We start from the raw sequence: 19,591 nt of genomic DNA, 5'->3' as shown, positions 1-19,591 counted from the left end.
TTGGTCGTGCAAGGTGTTAATTTTCTCTTCCCATATCACAAAGTTAGTCCACAGGAGGGGCTGGTGGATCTTGTCCCTAGCATTGAAAAGAGATCATGAAATGACTTCTTAAATCCCACCGCAACCAATCTAATACATATGGTAAACACTTAGTAGCAATGCCATTCCCTCAGTCCTCACCACGATCCCAAACTACATACTTATTTGGCCTTTTCATGTGCTTTTTCACAAGGGAACACTAAATTAACACTATGATTCTCTAATATCCCCTTTCCCTCCCCCTCCCCACCCAAAAAAATGAATTTCTAAACTTGCCAACACTTACATTGTGAGGACTGGTTGGTTTTCCAGTTAGACTGGATCCTCTTAGATTAGGAGGTCTTAGTAGAAACAAAATCACTGCAATAACCATCCAGGCCATCAAGATCATAGTAATACTGGTGCCATTATCACCAGAAGGTCCTGGTACTAAAAACAAACAAAATTTGTATTTTTAACAAAAGTTGAGGCAATGAATATAATATTGTTAGATAAATATAAAACTAATAAACAATGTTTAAATGTCAACTTCAGGGCCTCTGTGGTGGCCCAGGGGTTAAGTCTCAGCACTATCACCCTGACGACCTGAGTTCAATCCCCAGTAGCAAAGTTAACCCACATATGGTGCAGCAGACATCTCCTGTCTTGCCTGCTGCTCCCCTCAGCAGTGTATTTCAGTCAGTCTGCCTATTCTGTTCCCCACTCTGTCTCTGGTGAATCCTCTTACCCCCTGCACCTCTGGCCTATACCGCACTTCTTCTACACATACAAAATAAAAGTCAACTCCAACAACTGTATTAGTATTAAAATTTGTATTAATCATTTTAAGAAGTGTAATTGTACAGTATTACATGTTCAAGTGCTCAGAGGAGTGACCAGGCTTGTTCTATATTGATCTAGGGAGCAAAAGTGAGAGGCTATCCCAATGAAGTAGAATTTCAACTTGATCTGCTGAAACACTTGCATTTAAATTCTAGTACCACTTGAAGTAATGAGTTCCATATTCAATGAAATCATCTTAAATATATGCAATACACCATGGCAGGCACAATGGGTACTGTGATAGTGTGATACAATAAGAAAAATATTTTAGGTTTTCATCTCAGATTACTGGCACAGTTCACCTAAACCATGGGAATTTCCTGAGTGATAGGGGTGAGAGGAACATTTCTTGTATTCATAAGAAACCCCATTCAACCATAGCAGAGTTTATACTATCAAGGGGACTCTTGGTGTACCTCTAGAAAGCTTCAGGATGGGGGTCTAGTGGCCAGCCATTTGATTAGAGGGTTGGTAATTTCAGCTCCACTTCTCAACTTCCAAGGAGGGAAGAGGGGCTCGAGATGCAACTAATCACCAAAGGCCAATGATTTCATCATTTATGCCATTGGAAAAGGACCTCCATAAAAACCTGAAATAATGGGGTTCAAGAGAGCTTTCTGGCTAGTGAACACACAGAGGTGTTGCAAGGGTGGCCCACCTAGGGGAAAACAGGAAAACGCTGTACTCCTCTGGCCCCTATCTATGCAAATCTTTTTTTTGGCTGCTCCTGGCTTACATCCTTTACAATAAAATGGTAGTAATAGCTAAACAGTTTTCTTGAGGTCTGTGATTCATTATAGCAAATTACTGAACCTGAGGAGGGGATTAATATATACTTTATAACAAACAGCATAAATTCACAGGAGAAACTTTACAATATATAGAAAAGTAACTGTATCACCCAGAGAAAACAATTGTTTAAGTCATCTAAATAAAATAAAATTTAAACAAGGCTCTCAGAAAGGATTTCCACTGAATGTTAAAGAATGGGCTAAGAGGTACTGGTGAGTCTGACTAAATAAATATTTAAGCTCTAAAGGTTGTGTTTACATTTAGATTAAGGAAGTGAAATTTTACTTACAGAAATCAATCTATCTGGTCTACAGGTGGGACTGGCTGAAAGGTCACTAATACTTGTTTTCCCATAAAGAAGTTCAGTAAGATTTTCAACTGGTAGAACAGGTTTAGCTTTACCCACTGGGGCAAAAATTTAAGCTGCTTATCAAAGGCATAGTGTAGATTAATGAATCTAATGAAAAAGCAACAAAAATTTGTAATGCGGGAGCTACTACTCCTCTTCCCAACAACCTAACGCAACATCTGCACATTATCAGTACCTTCTTGTCCAGAAATGTATCACCCTGTTGTACCATGGACTATGATTTGACAAAATTTCTTTTTTTTTTTTTTAAAGATTTATTTTTATGTAGCAGAACTGGGGTACAGGCCAGAGGTGCAGGGTGGGGGGTGGATGAGAGGATTCACCAGAGACAGAGTGGGGGACAGAACAGGCGGATCTACTGAAATACATTGCTGAGAGGAGCAGCAGACAGAGAGGAGAGGTCTGCTGCACTATGTGGGTCATCTCCCTGGCCAGGATCCAACTCATGCTGCAGTGGCTGCAGATAGCTTCATAGAGCTGTGACTTAACCCCTTGTGCCACCAGAGAGGCCCTTGACAAAATTTTTGCTTGGGGCTAAGTACTAGTTCTCTGAGTTGCTATACTTACAGAATTTGATAGGACACCCATTTCACAGTGATCATCATAATTAACAATGACAAATTCCTTTATAATGATATCTTTTTTTTTAAAGATTTATTTATTTATTTATACAAGCACTGGGTACAGTCAGAAGCACAGGAGGGTGAGAGAATTCACCAGAGCAGGGAGCAGAACAGACAGACTGATGAAATACACTGCTAAGGGGAGAAGTGGGCAGCAGGAGATTTATGCATGCCATGTGGGACCCTCACCCAGTGGCTGGGGATCAAACTGGCGCTGCAGAGGCTACAGGCAGCTTCGCAAGCCAGCGCTCAACCACTGCGCCACCGGGGAGGCCCTATAATGATATCTTAATGTATTTTTGTTGTAGTTTCTTATAAACAATAAAGTGTAGCAAAGCTCTGGAAATGTTAAGTATAAGCAACTACCTTATTAATAAACACAATTGGGCAATATATTAACAGTCTTAAAATGTGCATAAGAAGGATATTTGTTCAAGTGTTGTTGATAATAAAAAGTATCAGCAACCCAAGAATCCAACAAAAGAGAATCGCTTAAATACTACTGCACCCCCATATTTAGTAAATATTTTTTAGATTTATATATACTAATATATTTATAATAGTGAAAACACAAAGTGGACCCATTTTTGTAAGTGTATGTGAAATCTAATTGTGCCAAGCTTCACCATTCTATGAATGTCATTTTTACAGTCAAATTACTAAGGCACAAGACTGGTTTGGCTTTGCTGTTAGGTACTAGTTAACCTTAAAAGTATACTTCAAGTTACTTCTGTCCTGAAAAAAGTGATCTCAGGTAACAGCCACAAAGTCTGTTGGTCCCATTCATCCATTTTCCTGTCTGTTCTCATCCTCGTTTTACTGTCGCCATTACCCACAAAGCCAAAGCAAGATACCTTGCCACTGCCCAGGCCCTCTTGAGAATGCTCATGTCAGAGTCAAAGGAATGACGCTTTGAGCACCCAAAGTTTCCAAACCTTAGGGAAGAATGGCTTCCTCACTTAGAAGTTCTTAAAGCTGACAAGGGATGCAAACTGAAAATATTAGGTAAAGAGGGATGGGTTTGATGTCACAGTTAAACCAGCCAAAATTGCTCCATTACACGTATATTTGGCAAGAAAAAGGTGTGGAAGGGTGTACACACCAAGGTATCAAAGTGTTTAGCTCTTATTATTCTGGAAGTTTGTCCTTTTCTTTTTTTCTGTTTTTAACATTTTCTTCAATGATCAGGGCATGTTTTTTCAGACAGGGAAAAATATTTTCTCAAGTTAAATATTTAAAGTAGGAAAACTATTACTTAGAGCACTTCCTTAAATAACAGTAAGAATAATTTCTGACAAATATTCAGTCACCTGGCCTCTAATGGTAAAACACTTGTTACTTACATTCCTGAAGACATTCTGTGTCTGTGCAGTAAGACTGGGACTGCCTTAACTACAATAAATGAGAAGAAAGGAAAGTTAACAATCAGACTGAACCAAAAATGAGCAGTATTTATTAAAAAGATCATGGTTTTTTTTTTTTTAAAGATTTATTTATCCATGCTTACAAGAACTGGAGTAAAGGCCAGAGGTGTGGGGGGTGAGAGGATTCACCAGAGACAGAGGTGAGCAGTATTTATTAAAAAGATCATGTTTTGTTTTTTTTTTTAAAGATTTATTTATCCACGCTTACAAGAACTGGGGTAAAGACCAGAGGTGTGGGGGGGATGAGAGCATTCATCAGAGACAAAGTGTGGAACAGAACAGGCAGATCCACTGAAATACACTGTTGAGGGGAGCAGCGGGTGAGCCAGGAGAGGTCTGCTGTGCCACGTGGGTAGCTCCCTGGCCAGGGATGGAACCCGAGCAGCAGCGGCTGCGGATAGCCCTACAAGTTGCATCTCAACCCCTTGAGCCACCAGGGAGGTCCCATGTTTTGTTTTTAAATGAATGCTATTTTTTTTTTAAGATTTATTCATTTATGCACACAAGAACTGGGGTACAGGCCAGAGGTGTGGGGAGTGAGAGGATTCACCAGAGACAGACTGGGGAACAGTACAGGCAGATTGACTGAAATGCACTGCTGAGGGGAGCAGCGGGCGAGTCAGGAGAGGTCTGCTGCACCATGTGGGTCACCTCCCTGGCTGGGGATTGAACTTGTGCTGCAGAGGTTGCAGACAGCTTCATAGGTTGTGTCTTAACCCCTTGGATACCAGGGAGGCCCTTAAATGAATGCTATTATAGTACATATCACTCCTTCAAAATCGCACACAATCAGTGCAAACTGGTCCAACAACTACGGAGAGCTGTGTGGCGATTCCTCAACCTACTAAACACAGAGCTTCCATATGATCCAGCAATTCCACTCCTAGGTATTTACCCAAAGGACACAGAAACATCAATTCCAAAGAACACCTGCACCCCTATGTTTATAGCAGCACTGTTTACAATAGCTAAGCTTTGGAATCAACCCAAATGCCCAAAAAGAGATGACTGGATCAAGAAGATGTGGTACATATACACAACGGAATATTACTCAGCAATCAAAAAAGATAAACACATGCAATTTGCAGCAAAATGGATGGAGCTGGAAGGCATCATGCTCAGCGAAATAAGCCAGAAAGAAAAAGAAAAATACCGGATGGTCTCACTCATAACAGGAATCTAGAAAACCTAAATAAGGGACCAGGAAAAAGAATAACTATAAGAAAGAAAAAGTCAAAATCAACAAACAACAAACAACTATGAACCAGAGACACACTATGGGGGAAAAGGGAAAAGAGGGTTTGGGGTCAAAATAAGGGGGTTGCAATTGTATGGGGAATACAAAAATAAAATTAAAAAAATAATAAAAGACTGCATGTAAAAACATATAAACAAAAAAAATTCGGACAGAATCACAGAATACATTGAGGGATTGTGGTCTGGTTTGGGTTTTTTCCTATACAAAATAATTTTCAAATATGCTGTGATCAAGGAATTTTTAAAAATCACCTATGACAGAAACTCCTGCTGTCATACATTACAAAACTTCCCAAAGAAAAAGTGCTAAACGCAGAAGAAAGCTACTAGGAAAAGGGTAAACTCTATTAATGAGATATTTTTTCACACTGAAAATTAGAAGCAGATAAAACAAAGCAGACTATGTGTAGAAAATGCACCTTTGAATGGGAGAAACATATATGTATATTTTTTCCTTACATATGTATAAACAGCTGTATAAATAAACTATAAAAATACCACAGGGTTGTGAGTGGGACGGAGAAATAGATTCTGACAGAGACGGAGTTTTCGATGTCTATCTTTAGAACTATGATTATTAATTTTAAAAAGAAAATTAAAAACAGAAAACCTGAGTAAACATACAATGTTTATAAATAATTTTTTATATATATATTTTTAAGATTTATTTATTTTTATATAAGAGCTGGATACAAGCCAGAGGCATGGGAGGGTGAGAAGATTCACCAGAGAAAGAGTGGGAGCAGAACAGGCAGACGACTGAAATACAGTGCTGAGGGGAGCAGCAGGTGTGAGAGGAGAGGTCTGCCACGCCATGTGTGAATCTCCCTGGTCAGCTGGGAATCGAACCCATGCTGCAGAGGCTGCAGACAGCTTCACAGCGCTGCGCTCAACCCGCTGTGCCACCGGGGAGACCTTCATATAGCTTAATATAGAAATGATTACATAGTAAACAGAATAGGGAGAATGCAACTTTTCAATTCAGCCTCATTACTTAATAATGATACCCTCGTCCCATTAAAGCAGTAATGGATAACTTGCAATTGTTTTGGGAAGCAACTACAGAGAAGTTTTGTTTAACTGTTTAAGCATGAACTCTGCAGAAAAGACAGGCTTCAACTTAAAAGTCTAGTTCTGCAATTTTCTACAGTCAAGACCTTGTGCAAGTTCTGTAACACTTCTAAGCTTCAGTTTCTTCTGGCAAATTGGGGATAATATCACCTACATCTGAGTACTACTAAAGATTAAAACTGAGAAGGTGGGCCTCCCCTGTGGCGCAGTGGGTGGAGCGCAGTGCTGTGAAGCTGTCTGCAGCCTTTGCAGTGGGGGTTTGATTCTTGGCCAGACAGGGAGATACCCACATGGCATGGCAGACCTCTCCTCTCGCACCCGCTGCTCCCCTCAGAAGTGTTTTCGGTCCTTCTGCCTGTTCTGCTCCCCACTCTGTCTTTGGTGAATTTTCTCACCCTCCTACGCCTCTAGTACACCCCAGTTCTTGTATAAATTAAAAAAAAAAAACTTTTAAAAAAAAGTAAATTTCTGGGCTTCCCTAGTGGTGCAAGGGGTTAAGTCTCAGCACTGTGAACTATTAGCAGCCATTGCAGCACTAGTTACATCCCCAGCCAGAGAGATGACCTACTTGGCACAGCAGGCCTTTCCTGCCTACGCTGCTCCCCTCAGCAGTGTATTTCAATCAGTCCACCTGTCTGCTCCCCACTCTGTCTCAGGAATTCTCTCACCCCCACCCCACACCTCTGGCCTATACCTTGTACGCATAAAATAAATCAATCTTTAAAAAAAGTAAAATTTTAATATCATAACACTGTTTAAAAATGAGGCTGACTTTGATTTGTTATGAACTGAATGTTTAGGTAGGTCTCCTCAAAATTCATGTGTTGAAATCTTTATCATTGATACAATGGTATTAAGAGGTATGGGTATGTGTGTGCAGGGTCTTTCAGAGGCAACTGGAGGATTTCTTGAGTATGGAGCCCTCATGAATGGAATTAGTACTTGAACGAAAGTCCTCAGAATGCTTTCTTCCTTCTCTTTGCCGTGTTAAGGATACACAAGAAAATGGTCTTCTGTAACCCAGAAGTCAGCTCTTTAGAAGTCAGAACTCAACCATGCTGGCACCCTGATCTTTGACTTTAAGTCTTTGGCAGGGTAAGAAATAAATTATCGGGCCTCCCCGGTGGCGCAGCGGTTGAGCGCTGGGTTGTGAAGCTGCCCGCGGCCTCTGCGGCGCCGGTTCGATCCCCTGCTGCTCCCCGGCCACCGGAGGAGGATCCCACATGGTGCGCAGACCTCTCCTGCCACCCGCTGCTCCCCTCAGCAGTGTACTTCAGTCCTTCTGCCTGCTCTGCTCCCCACTCTGGCTCTGGTGAATTCTCTCACCCTCCCGCGCTTCTGACTGTACCCAGTGCATGTATAAACAAAACAAACAAACAAATATAATAAATAAATAAATAAACATGCCTCTAAAAAAAAAAAAAAAAAGAAATTATCTGTTTATAAGTTACCCAGTCTTACTTTGTTTTAGCAGCCTAAACTAAAACATCTGTTAATATGAAAAGATGTTTGCAGTGAAAGCCATAATCATCAAAACTGCATGGTATTGGAACAAGAACAGACACATAGACCAATGGAATCAAACAGAAAATCCAGAAATAAACCCTCAGATTTATGGTCAACTAATCTTTGACAAAGGAGCAAAGACTATGCATTGGAGCAAAGTAAGTTTGTTCAATAAATGGTGCTGGGAAAACTGGGTCGCTACATGCAAAAGAATGAAGCTTGACTACTACCTAACACCATGCACAAAAACCAACTCAAAATGTATTAAAGAACTAGACATAAGACCTGAAACCATAAAATACATAGAAGGAAATATAGGCGAAACACTACACGATATGCACATCAAAGACATCTTTACAGACACATCATCCAAAGCAGTGATAGTGAAGGCAAAGATAAACAGCTGGGACTACATCATATTAAAGAGCTTCTGCACAGCAAAAGAGACAATAACAAAAACAAAGAGAAACCCCACCGATTGGGAGAACATTTTTGCACACAACACTAATGATAAAGGACTGATCACAAAAATCTGCAAAGAGCTGATGAGACTCAACAAAAACAAAGAAAATAATCCAGTCAAAAAATGGCCAGAAGAGCTGAAAAGAAACTTCTCTGAAGAGGAAATGCAAATGGCCAACAGGCATATGAAAAAATGTTCAACATCACTTAGTACTGCTTAAATGTTGTGCTATGAGGCTATGTAGTAGTTATTTCATTTTCTCAATAAAACACAACTTCAGGGCCTCCCTAGTGGCGCAGGCAGTTGAACACAGCACTGTGAATCTGTCCGCAGCCTCTGCAGTGCCGGTTCGATCCCCAGTGGCCTCGGAGCAACCCACATGGCGAGCAGACCTCTCCTGCCGCGCCCGCTGCTACCCTCAGCAGGGTATTTCGTCAGTCTGCCTGTTCTGTTCCTTGCTCTGTCTCTGGTGAATCCTCTCACCCTCCCATGCATCTGGCCTGTACCCCGGTTCTTGTATAAATAAAATAAATCTTAAAAAACAAAAAACAAAACATAATTTCAATTCTTAATTGGTAAAATCAATTGTACCACTAATCACAGGACTATCTAGTCTTTCAGTGTCTATATGACATTGATTAAAAAAAGTATCAAGATTTAAAGAAGTCTACTAAACTTTTATTGATAAAACCCAAAAATTAATCATATGATTAGAAAGGCTTTGCAACATAGACAAAGCTAAATATTATTATTAAATTAGGGAAAATATACATGCATAGCATACATATATACACACCATCATATCATATATTTATCATATATTTGTTAAAAAGCCTGGGAAGGGCCTCCCCCCCGGTGGCGCAGCAGTTGAGCGCTGGGTTGCGAAGCTGCCCGCGGCCGCTCCCCGGCTACCAGACGAGGGTCCCACATGGCGCGCAGACCTCTCTTGCCGCCCGCTGCTCCCCTCAGCAGTGTACTTCGTAAGTCTGCCTGCTCTGCTCCCCGATCTGGCTCTGGTGAATTCTCTCACCCTCCCGCGCTTCTGACTGTACCCAGTGCATGTATAAACAAACAAATAAATAAATAAACATGCCTCTATTAAAAAGAAAAAAAGAAAAAAAAAAGCCTGGGAAGATGCACAACCAAATTCATCCATGGAAGTAGGGAATTAGCTAGATGTGAAAGAGGGACAAGTTTTAATTTTAAAGTATTGAGGCTTTTTATTTTTTTTTAAGATTTATTTATTTATGCATACAAGAGCTGGGGCACAAGTCAGAAATGTGGGAGGGTGAGAGGATCCACCAGAGACAGAGCGGGGAACAGAACAGGCAGATTGACTGAAATACATTGCGGAGGGGAGCAGCGGGGGAAACAGGAGAGGTCCTCCTTGCCAGCCAGGGATTGAACTCGGGCTGCAGAGGCTGCAGATTGCTTCATAGTCTGGTGCTTACCTTCTTGCACCACCAGGGAGGCCCCAGGCTTTTTAATATATATAATCATATGTTTACGTCAATAATTGTCTTAAAATAATTTTAAAAATTTATTTTTTATTTATTTATACAAGCACTGGGTACAGTCAGAAGCACGGGAGGGTGAGAGAATCCACCAGAGCCAGAGTGGGGAGCAGAGCAAACAGAAGGACCGAAGTACACTGCTGAGGGGATCAGCGGGCGGCAGGAGAGGTCTGCGCGCCATATGGGACCCTCCTCCAGTGGCCGGGGAGCAGCCGAGAATTGAACCGGTGCTGCAGAGGCCGCAGGCAGCTTCGCAACCCAGCGCTCAACCGCTGCGCCACCAGGGAGGTCCTTAAAATAATTTTAAAAAGAGGCAAAGATATTAGCAGTAGATAAAGATCAATAGGTTTTAACATAAATTGTTTAAGCACAGCAGAGTCACAATTTACAAGGCCTCTGGAATCAGATTCAAGAAAAAAAATCTCATCAAGAAATCTCCCCGATTAGGGCCTCCCCGGTGGCGAAGCGGTTGAGCGCTGGGTTGTGAAGCTGCCCGCGGCCTCTGCGGCGCCGGTTCGATCCCCGGCTGCTACCCGGCCACCAGAGGAGGGTCCCACATGGCGCGCAGACTTCTCCTGCCACCCGCTGCTCCCCTCAGCAGTGTACTTCGGTGCTTCTGCCTGCTCTGCTCCCCGCTCTGGCTCTGGTGAATTTTCTCACCCTCCCGCGCTTCTGACTGTACCCAGTGCATGTATAAACAAAACAAACAAACAAACAAATAAAAACATGCCTCTATTTAAAAAAAAAAAAAAGAATCTTCCCGATTACATGCTTAGGGTACAATACTTTAGTAAGCTAACAAACTTAAATAAATTAAAGATGTAGAAGTTTTCATTTACACTGTTTAGAATAGAGCCTAAATAAAGAGCTCACCAACCCCTCCACCAAAGGATTATCTGCATTCCAAATCTTAGGTTACAACAGAGAACAAGCAAAACACAAAGCATAATCCAAGTTCACATTTCTAAATCCATCTGTTCTCTCTTTTGTCATTAATAGAAGAAAGTACATATTAAGACATGGTCAGTCAAGAACAGGAGGAAACAAAGGTGGGAAGGGAGCAGAAAAGGTGAGAGTGAAGCCAGAATAATTCTGCAAATGGCTTCAAAGAGAATGGAAAAAGCACATCATTTTCATGGCTGTAGGAAATGAGTGATTAAAAAAAAATAAAACAGGGCCTCCCCTGGTGGCGCAGGTGGTTGAGCGTCGCGCTGTGAAGCTGTCCGCAGCCTCTGCAGCGGCGGTTCGATCCCGGTCAGCCAGCGAGGGTCCCACATGGCGCAGCAGACCACTCCTGTTGCACCCGCTGCTCCCTTCAGCAGTGTATTTCGTCAGTCTGCCTGTTCTGTTCCCCGCTCTGTCTCTGGTGAATCCTCTCACCCTCCCGCGCATCTGGCCTGTACCCCAGTTCTTGTATAACTAAATAAATAAATATTTTTTTAAAAAATAAATAAAAAATAAAACAACTAGATAGAGTAGTTATAGAGAAACACATTTTTAGGAAAAAAAAAATACTAACCTCAGAGGGGACATATACACACAAAAAGAATACTAAACAAAAGAATGATTTATAAGTAGATTACAAGTTTTTTTTGGCATCTTTCTAGATATGTAGCTGTATTCTATTACCATATCACTAAAAATCTTTGTCACTGGGCATATTTCCACATTAAATCAAGTCATAAAACACAGAATTAGATGGAATGTAATAAAGACACAATTTTAATTGAAAGGGACTCACTGTATATTATTATCCACTTCTTTTGAATCCTTTTAAGCCATTTTTTAATTAAAATTCTAAATAAGTATTCTCACTAAAACTAACTAGAGTTTAGACTACACAATAAAAATGTCTGTAACAGGGACCTCCCTCGTGGTGCATGGGTTAAAGACAGTGCTATCAAGCTACTGCCAGCCACTACAGCATGAGCTGACCCCTGGCTGGCCAGGGAGCAACCTACATGGCACAGCAGACCTCTCCTGTCTTGCCCGCTGCTCCCCTCAGCAGTGTGTTTCAGTAAACCTGCCTGTTTTGCTCCCAACTCTCTCTGGTGAATACTCTCAGCCCCCTCACATACACACCTCGGGCTTACACGCTGTTCTTGTATGCATAAATAAATTAATAAATCTTTTTTAAAAAGCCTGTAATACCTTTATTTTTTAACATCTATAAACATTCCTGAGAAAAACAGAAATATACATATTCCTGGCAAAGTATAACTACATTATGAACACTAACATCTGTGTAATGCAATGATGTAATTAAATTAAGGAAGGATACACACCAAGAGTAAGTAAAGCTTTGTCATGAGCACCCCAAAATGGGCATTCTTTGTACTGCAGTCTTATTAATCTTATTGATCTTGAACTTAAGCACTGTTTATCATGTAAAACACTCCTATAAATATACAGAGGTGCAGACATTTGCATTTAAGTCCATACAGCAGATAGACAATAAAATGAATGAAAATCAGATTTTATATTCGTTGCACTGCTACAGCTTAGTAGTTAAGCAACCAAAACATATTAGCATTAATAAAACAGTAGTACAAAGAAGTTTGAACTGTTTTACATTCATTAAGCCTTGGGGGACATACACTTTTTTTTTCTACTTTTATGTATTTTTTATATTCTGATGAGAAAAAATTTCTAACTTGGAAATCAAAGTAAGAACTAGAATTAAAAGGTCAAAAAATTTTAATACATTTTCTTTTCAGATCATGTAACTGCATTAAAAAATTTTATTCTTAGGGCCTCCCCGGTGGCACAGCGGTTGAGCACTGGGTTGCGAAGCAGCCTGCAGCCTCTGCTGCGCTGGTTTGATCCCCGGCTGCTCCCTGGCCACCGGAGGAGGGTCCTGCATGGCGCGCAGACCTCTCCTGCCGCCCGCTGCTCCCCTCAGCAGTGTACCTCGGTCCTTCTGCCTGCTCTGCTCCCTGCTCTGGCTCTGCTGAATTCTCTCACTCTCCCGCACTTCTGACTATACCCAGTGCTTGTATAAATAAACAAACAAATAAATTTTTTTAAAAAATTAAAAAAAATTTTATTCTTAGGTGAAAAATCTGTAATTACTTTTTTATATAACTATACTGTTTATAAAGTCCTTGGGGATGCGTACAGTTTTTTATAAATTAATCATCTGAATAGGTAATATATTTTTTTTAATAGGTAATATATTCACATAGTTTCCAAAACATAAAAATACATGAATATGTCACTTCTGCTGCTTTTTTCCTAGCTTTTGTTCCCTTGATTAAAAAAAAATAATAATAAGTGTTGTTTAAGATGCTTTAAGGAAACCAACAGACTACAGAACAGACCATGTTACTAAAGAAACAGCCTGGTGATAAAATGCCAGGATTGAATGTGCCTCTGACACTCATTAGCTGTTAACACCCGGAAATATTTATGTAACCTTTGGGTACCTCAGTCTCCTCATGTGTAAAGAAAAACCTACATCAGAGACTTTCAATGACCTTAAAATAATGCCTAAGCTCCTTTCAAACTCTCCCCCAGCATGACCACTATTATGAGCCTGAGGTAAAGCCCTTGAAACCTCTTCTATCCATTTACAAACATATTATATTGACTTACATGTACATAATATCCTTTTTTTCTTTTTAAGATTTACTTATTTATACAAGCACTGGGGTGCAAGTCAGAGGCGCGGGAGGGTAAGAGAATTCACCAGAGACAGAGCACGGAGCAGAACAGGCAGAAGGACCAAAATACACTGCTGAGGGGAGTAGTACACGAGACAGGAGAATTCTGCTGTGCCATGTGGGAATCTCCCTGGCCAGCAGGGAATTGAACCCACATTGCAGAGGCTGCGGACAGCTTCACAGAGCTGCTCTCAACCCACTGCACCACCAGGGAGGCCACATGTACATAATATCCTTTTAATAAGGCTTTTTCTGCTTAAATCAGTCAGAACATCTATTATGAGGAATGAAGAACCTTAACTGATATCACTACCAAGTCAGGAAAAGAAGTTAGTTTTAAATTGTAAATAAACTCTGTTAAAATAGAAAGGAACTAATGTTAAAAAATTAACTGCTCCAGTTTGCAGCAACATGGATGGAGCTAAAAGGGATCATGCTGAGCGAAATAAGTGAAAAAGAAAAAGAAAAATACCGGATGGTCTCACTCATAGCAGGAATTTAGAAAACTTAAATAAGAGGCCAGGAAAAAGACTAATCAATATAAAGTAAAAATCAAAATCAACAAGCAACTATAAACCAGAGATACACTATGGGTGGGGAGAGGAAGGACTAGAGTCAAAATAAGGGGGAGGGTGCAATTGTGTGGGGAATATAACCATAATGAAAATGCATACGTTGTGCAAAGATGAAAAATGATGTAAGAATTATATAAAATAAAATATTTTAAAAAAAATTAACTGCTCCAAAGCTGAATATATCCTTTGGCAAAGCTCAGCTATTGCCACAGAATAGGTAAAACTACAGTGTAGCATGCAATTAATAAGTTAACCATAAACACTCATTAAAATCTTCACATTTCCCCAGGTTTCTACTTGTCTTGGCATTTTAAATCCTTGGAAATCGGGGCCTCCCTGGTGTTCTAGGGGTTAAGTACTATCCTGTTATGCTACAGACTGAGCTTGATCCCAGCCCGGGAGCTAACCCACATATGGCACAGCAGACCTCTCCTGTCTTGCCCGTTGTTCTCCTTAGCAGTGTATTTTGGCCTGTCCTGCTCTGGCTCTGGTGAATCCTCTTACCCTCCTGCACCTCTGGCCTACACACCAGTTCTTGTCTGCACAAATAAATAAAAATAAATCTTAAAAAGAAAAAGAAAACCCAATTTTATTACAAGGTCAAATATAATGATAATTCTACACTAGTCCTTGAAACTAATGAGATGTTACTCTATCACAAGGATGAATTAAACGTCCACTTTTAGAAAAATGAACATCTCTACTATCATACTGTAATATATTATTATATCCATGAGTTTCCTGAGCATGCAAGCATCTGAATTTTGATAGCTAATAGAGAAAAATTAGACTATCAGATAAATTGATTTTAAAATACAGGCTAGGGGGGACTCTCTGGTGGCCCAACAGGTTAGGATGCAGCCTGTGAGGCTGTTGGCCACCTCTGCAGCATGAGTTCGATCCCAGGCTGGCCAGGGAGCAACCCACATGGTGCAGCGGACCTTTCCTGGCTCACCCACTGCTCCCCTCAGCAGTATACTTCAGTCAATCTGCTTGTTCTGTTCCCCACTCTGTCTCTGGTGAATCCTCTCATCTTCCCCACCCCCCACACCTCTGGCCTGTACCCCAGCTCTTAAATGCATAAATGGATAAATCTTTAAAAAATAAATTAATTAAATAAAATACAGGCCAGGGAGTTACAGTTCCACAGAGTAGTAAGATAACAAGCACTGAGAAAAAAGATCCTTTGAAGCATATGAATAGAAGATAATAGACACATGAGATAGAAAAGCCTAGTGTAATATAAAAGAATACTAGTGATATCTAAATAAAAAACTTGACAGCTTTCTTTTTTTTTTTTTTTTATAGAGGCATGCTTTTATTTATTTGTTTGCTGGTTTGTTTGTTTGTTTTGTTTATACATGCACTGGGTACAGTCAGAAGCGCGGGAGGGTGAGAGAATTCACCAGAGCCAGAGCGGGGAGCAGAGCAGGCAGAAGGACCGAAGTACACTGCTGAGGGGAGCAGCGGGCGGCAGGAGAGGTCTGCACGCCATGTGGGACCCTCCTCTGGTGGCCGGGGAGCAGCCGGGGATCGAACCGGCGCCGCAGAGGCCGCGCGCAGTTTCGCAACCCAGCGCTCAACCGCTGCGCCACCGGGGAGGCCCTTGACAGCTTTCTTGAACATAAGATACACTATCACAGAAAAACATGGGAAGCTGTAAGAGAATTCTGATTCCCAAATTCTATAATCCAGAGATAACTGCTGTTAACATATTCGTATATTTTCTTTTATATACAAAAATATATATACACTCATATATGTACACACATATTAAATATCTGTAAGACTCTATCATATGAATGTGTCATAATATAACCACGATCTACTGGTAGGCACTTAGGTTGTTTTTAACCTTTACAACTATAAATAATGCTTCACTAAACAGTATTACACATAAATCTTTCAATTTCTAAATTCAGAGGTACTACTTCAAAAGATAATTTTTCAGAAAAAGTGTTTAGAAAACAGGGCCTCGGGCCTCCCCCGATGGCGCAGTGGTTGAGCGCTGGGTTGCAAAGCTGCCTGCAGCCTCTGCAGCACCGGTTCAATCCCCAGCCACTGGGTGAGGGTCCCACATGGTGCGCAGACCTCTCCTGCTGCCCGCTGCTCCTCTCAGCAGTGTACTTCGGTCCTTCTGCCTATTCTGTTCCCCGCTCTGGCTCTGGTGAATTCTCTCGCCCTCCCATGCTTCTGACTGTACCCAGTGCTTGTATGAATAAATAAATAAATCTTTAAAAAAAAAAAGAAAAGAAAAAAGCTGACTTATAAAAAAAAAAAATCTTATAAAAAAAAAAAAAAGAAAACAGGGCCTCCCCAGTGGCGCAGTGGTTGAGCACTGGGTTGCGAAGCAGCCTGCAGCCTCTGCTGCGCTGGTTTGATCCCTGGCTGCTCCCTGGCCACCGGAGGAGGGTCCTGCATGGCGTGCAGACCTCTCTTGCCGCCCGCTGCTCCCCTCAGCAGTGTACTTCGGTCCTTCTGCCTGCTCTGCTCCCCGCTCTGGCTCTGGTGAATTCTCTCACCCTCCCGCACTTCTGACTGTACCCAGTGCGTGTATAAACAAACAAAAAAACAAACAAACAAACAAATAAATAAATAAAACATGCCTCTAAAAAAAAAAAAAAAAAAGTGTTTAGAAAACACCTAAATATCAACAAAGAAGCTATGGTCCAATAAGGTTAGTTGACTTGAATTATATTATATTAAGAAAAAGAAATAAACATGAAATAAAAATTGTAAAGTACAATTAAATTCAAATTAATGTCTACAAACCTAATCAGCAAGCTTCCTTAATGAATCAAGCATGTTTCTCCTCCCTTTTGGAATCTTTAATACACAACAGATAACCCATCGATAGCTTATACTGTACAAAATTATCTTTAAGATTTATACATTTATACATACAAGAGCTGGGGTACAGACCAGAGATGAGGGGGGAGGGGTGAGAGGATTCACCAGAGACAGAGTGGGGAACAGACTAAGTTATATGGCCTTCTAAAGGATTTACAAAATCTAAAATTTATTTTCACATAATTACAAAGTACTTCAAACCAGGATTTCCATAACAATGCTTCATCAGCATGAATTAATGTACCCATTTAAAACAATCTAACCATAGCTTAACAATCTAACCATAGCTTAAAACAATCTAACAATAGCTGACACTATTGAAGAGATCATAAAAAGCAGGTCTCGGTTTTTGTTTTTTTTTTAAACATTTTATTTTAATTTATTCATACAAGCACTGGATACAGTCAGAAGCGCGGGAGGGTGAGAGAATTCACCAGAGCCAGAGAGCGGGGAGCAGAGCAGGCAGAAGGACCGAAGTACACTGCTGAGGGGAGCAGCGGGCGGCAGGAGAGGTCTGCGCGCCATGTGGGACCCTCGCCGGCGGCCGGGGATTGAACCGGCACTGCAGAGGCTGCAGGCAGCTTTGCAGCCCAGCGCTCAACCGTTGCGCCACCAGGGGAGGCCCAGGTCTCGGTTTTTAGACATTTTCTAGAAACCAGAAGTTAATACAAAAAACCATAATACTATACTAAAAATTAAAAATACTAAGGAATAAAAAACATAACAACTCTTATTAAAAACTGATCTCCTTGGAAAGTTTACCACAGTTAAATTATAAGTCTGTTTTGTTTCTAACATAGCAATTTGAAAAAAAATTTGCCTTATGTTTGATTGAATTTAAACATTAAAAACTATCTCTAACTTCATAAACAAGAGAAAAAAATTTTAAATGTTCTCTTCTCAGGCTCATCTATTTTTATATCATTATCATAGATATGACATTCCCCTTATATTTCTATACCTACAAAAGTGTGATCTGTATTTACTGTATTTCTTTCTAAGGTATTCTTAAGGCTCATAGGCCTCTAAAAATTCCAGAGACACTGAGTGAGCAGAACACCTGCTCATTACCTACCAACAATTTACATATTTGAGCAAATGTACTGTACATACCTTTATTAATTGGTCTATTATAATAAACCTCTGTATAAAAGTACTTTAAAACAACAAAAATGAATAATATACTTTATTGTTAGTAATGGTCCAATTTTTACTTTCATACTAAATAGTATAAAATATATAAACAACAACGTATTTAAGTTTATAGACTGGGAAAAACTTAAGACTCCAATCAAGTCTCACTACAACTACTTAACGAGACTATCCAAAGCCTTGTTCAGAAATCTGTCTCTGTCAAATAATTGATTTGGATTTGGAAATGCTTTATGTCGAGATTTTTATTGTTGTGCCATTTGTTGGACTAGGACTTGAATCCTAACAGGAACTATGACTATATAGTAGTTTATCTGGCAAACAAGCTCTGTATAATTAAAGCCTACCCATGTATTTTTTTTTTTTAAAGAGGCATGTATTTTTATTTATTTATTTGTTTGTTTGTTTGTTTGTACATGCACTGGGTACAGTCAGAAGCACGGGAGGGTGAGAGAATTCACCAGAGCCAGAGCCAGAGCAGGGAGCAGAGAAGGCAGAAGGACTGAAGTACACTGCTGAGGGCAGCAGCGGGCAGCAGGAGAGGTCTGCATGCCATGTGGGACCCTCCTCCGGTGGCCGGGGAGCAGCCCGGGATTGAACCAGCGCCACAGAGGCCGCGGGCAGCTTCACACCCCAGCGCTCAACCTTTGCGCCACCGGGGAGGCCCAACACATGTACTAATACAGAACAGAAAAGGCTGTACAAGAATGTGATACCTACCCACATAGTGAATTTTACCAATATAAATCTACCATAAATAAAGACAAGTTGTTTTTATCTCTAATGAAAGAATTGCTGGCAAACATTTTAACCATTATGACTTAACCTATCGTGGAATTTCAATTATGATGTAATTTTTAGTGACAATCAGATGAAAATCTTCCAATAACCAACATTCTCACAAAAGCAATATAAGGGATATAGTTTAGTTGAATAGAACTGTCCTGTTTATCTCACCAGATTGATCAGTCTTCTCATCGCATGTTCATGAGAGCAAACACATTCACAAGGATCAAATCCACCTTCTGCCATGATTACCCAGCCTGATTTAACTTGACTGTTTAAATCTAGGAGAAAGGAAAAAATAGTGTAAGACTATAATTCAGAGTTACTCTTTTTCTTAAGCAACAAATATTTTGCATGTTACATAGATTCAAAACAGTGCCTTCAAACTATACTTTGTATTTATCTATGAATTTATTACTAATCTTACATGAATTATGAGCTTACCATATAAATTATGAATCTATACAAATGACTGGCTACTCCTTCTACCAAAAGACTGATTCCTTATTAATGTAATGTTTTCAGATGCATTATATTGGCCTCACATATGCAGCTCATGATAATACAAGCCCTACTGTGCTCAGCAACTTAATTCTTTAACATTGTCAGCACAAGTACTGCCGTGGACTGAAGGCAGTATGTTGAAGCCTTATTACCCAGTATGATGGTATTTGGAGATAGGATC

At 40.4% G+C, this 19,591-nt stretch overlaps 1 protein-coding gene across 1 annotated transcript; it reads right to left on the bottom strand.

Moving 5' to 3' along the window:
- Nucleotides 1-43: 43 nt before the first annotated feature.
- On the bottom strand, nt 44-19,152 carry SMIM14 (small integral membrane protein 14; the record flags this gene model as incomplete). Its single annotated transcript, XM_084233312.1, has 4 exons — nt 44-76; nt 326-468; nt 3,990-4,038; nt 19,078-19,152. The coding sequence occupies 4 exons, from the start codon at nt 19,150-19,152 to the stop codon at nt 44-46; spliced, it is 300 nt and encodes a 99-aa protein (XP_084089438.1).
- Between the last annotated feature and the right edge of the window lie 439 nt (nt 19,153-19,591).

The sequence above is a fragment of the Talpa europaea genome (assembly GCF_964194135.1).
Source record: "Talpa europaea genome assembly, chromosome: 5".
In the NCBI taxonomy this organism is placed as follows: Eukaryota; Metazoa; Chordata; class Mammalia; order Eulipotyphla; family Talpidae; genus Talpa; species Talpa europaea.
Note: the sequence above shows the minus strand (reverse complement) of the source record. Positions and strands in the feature narration are given on the sequence as shown.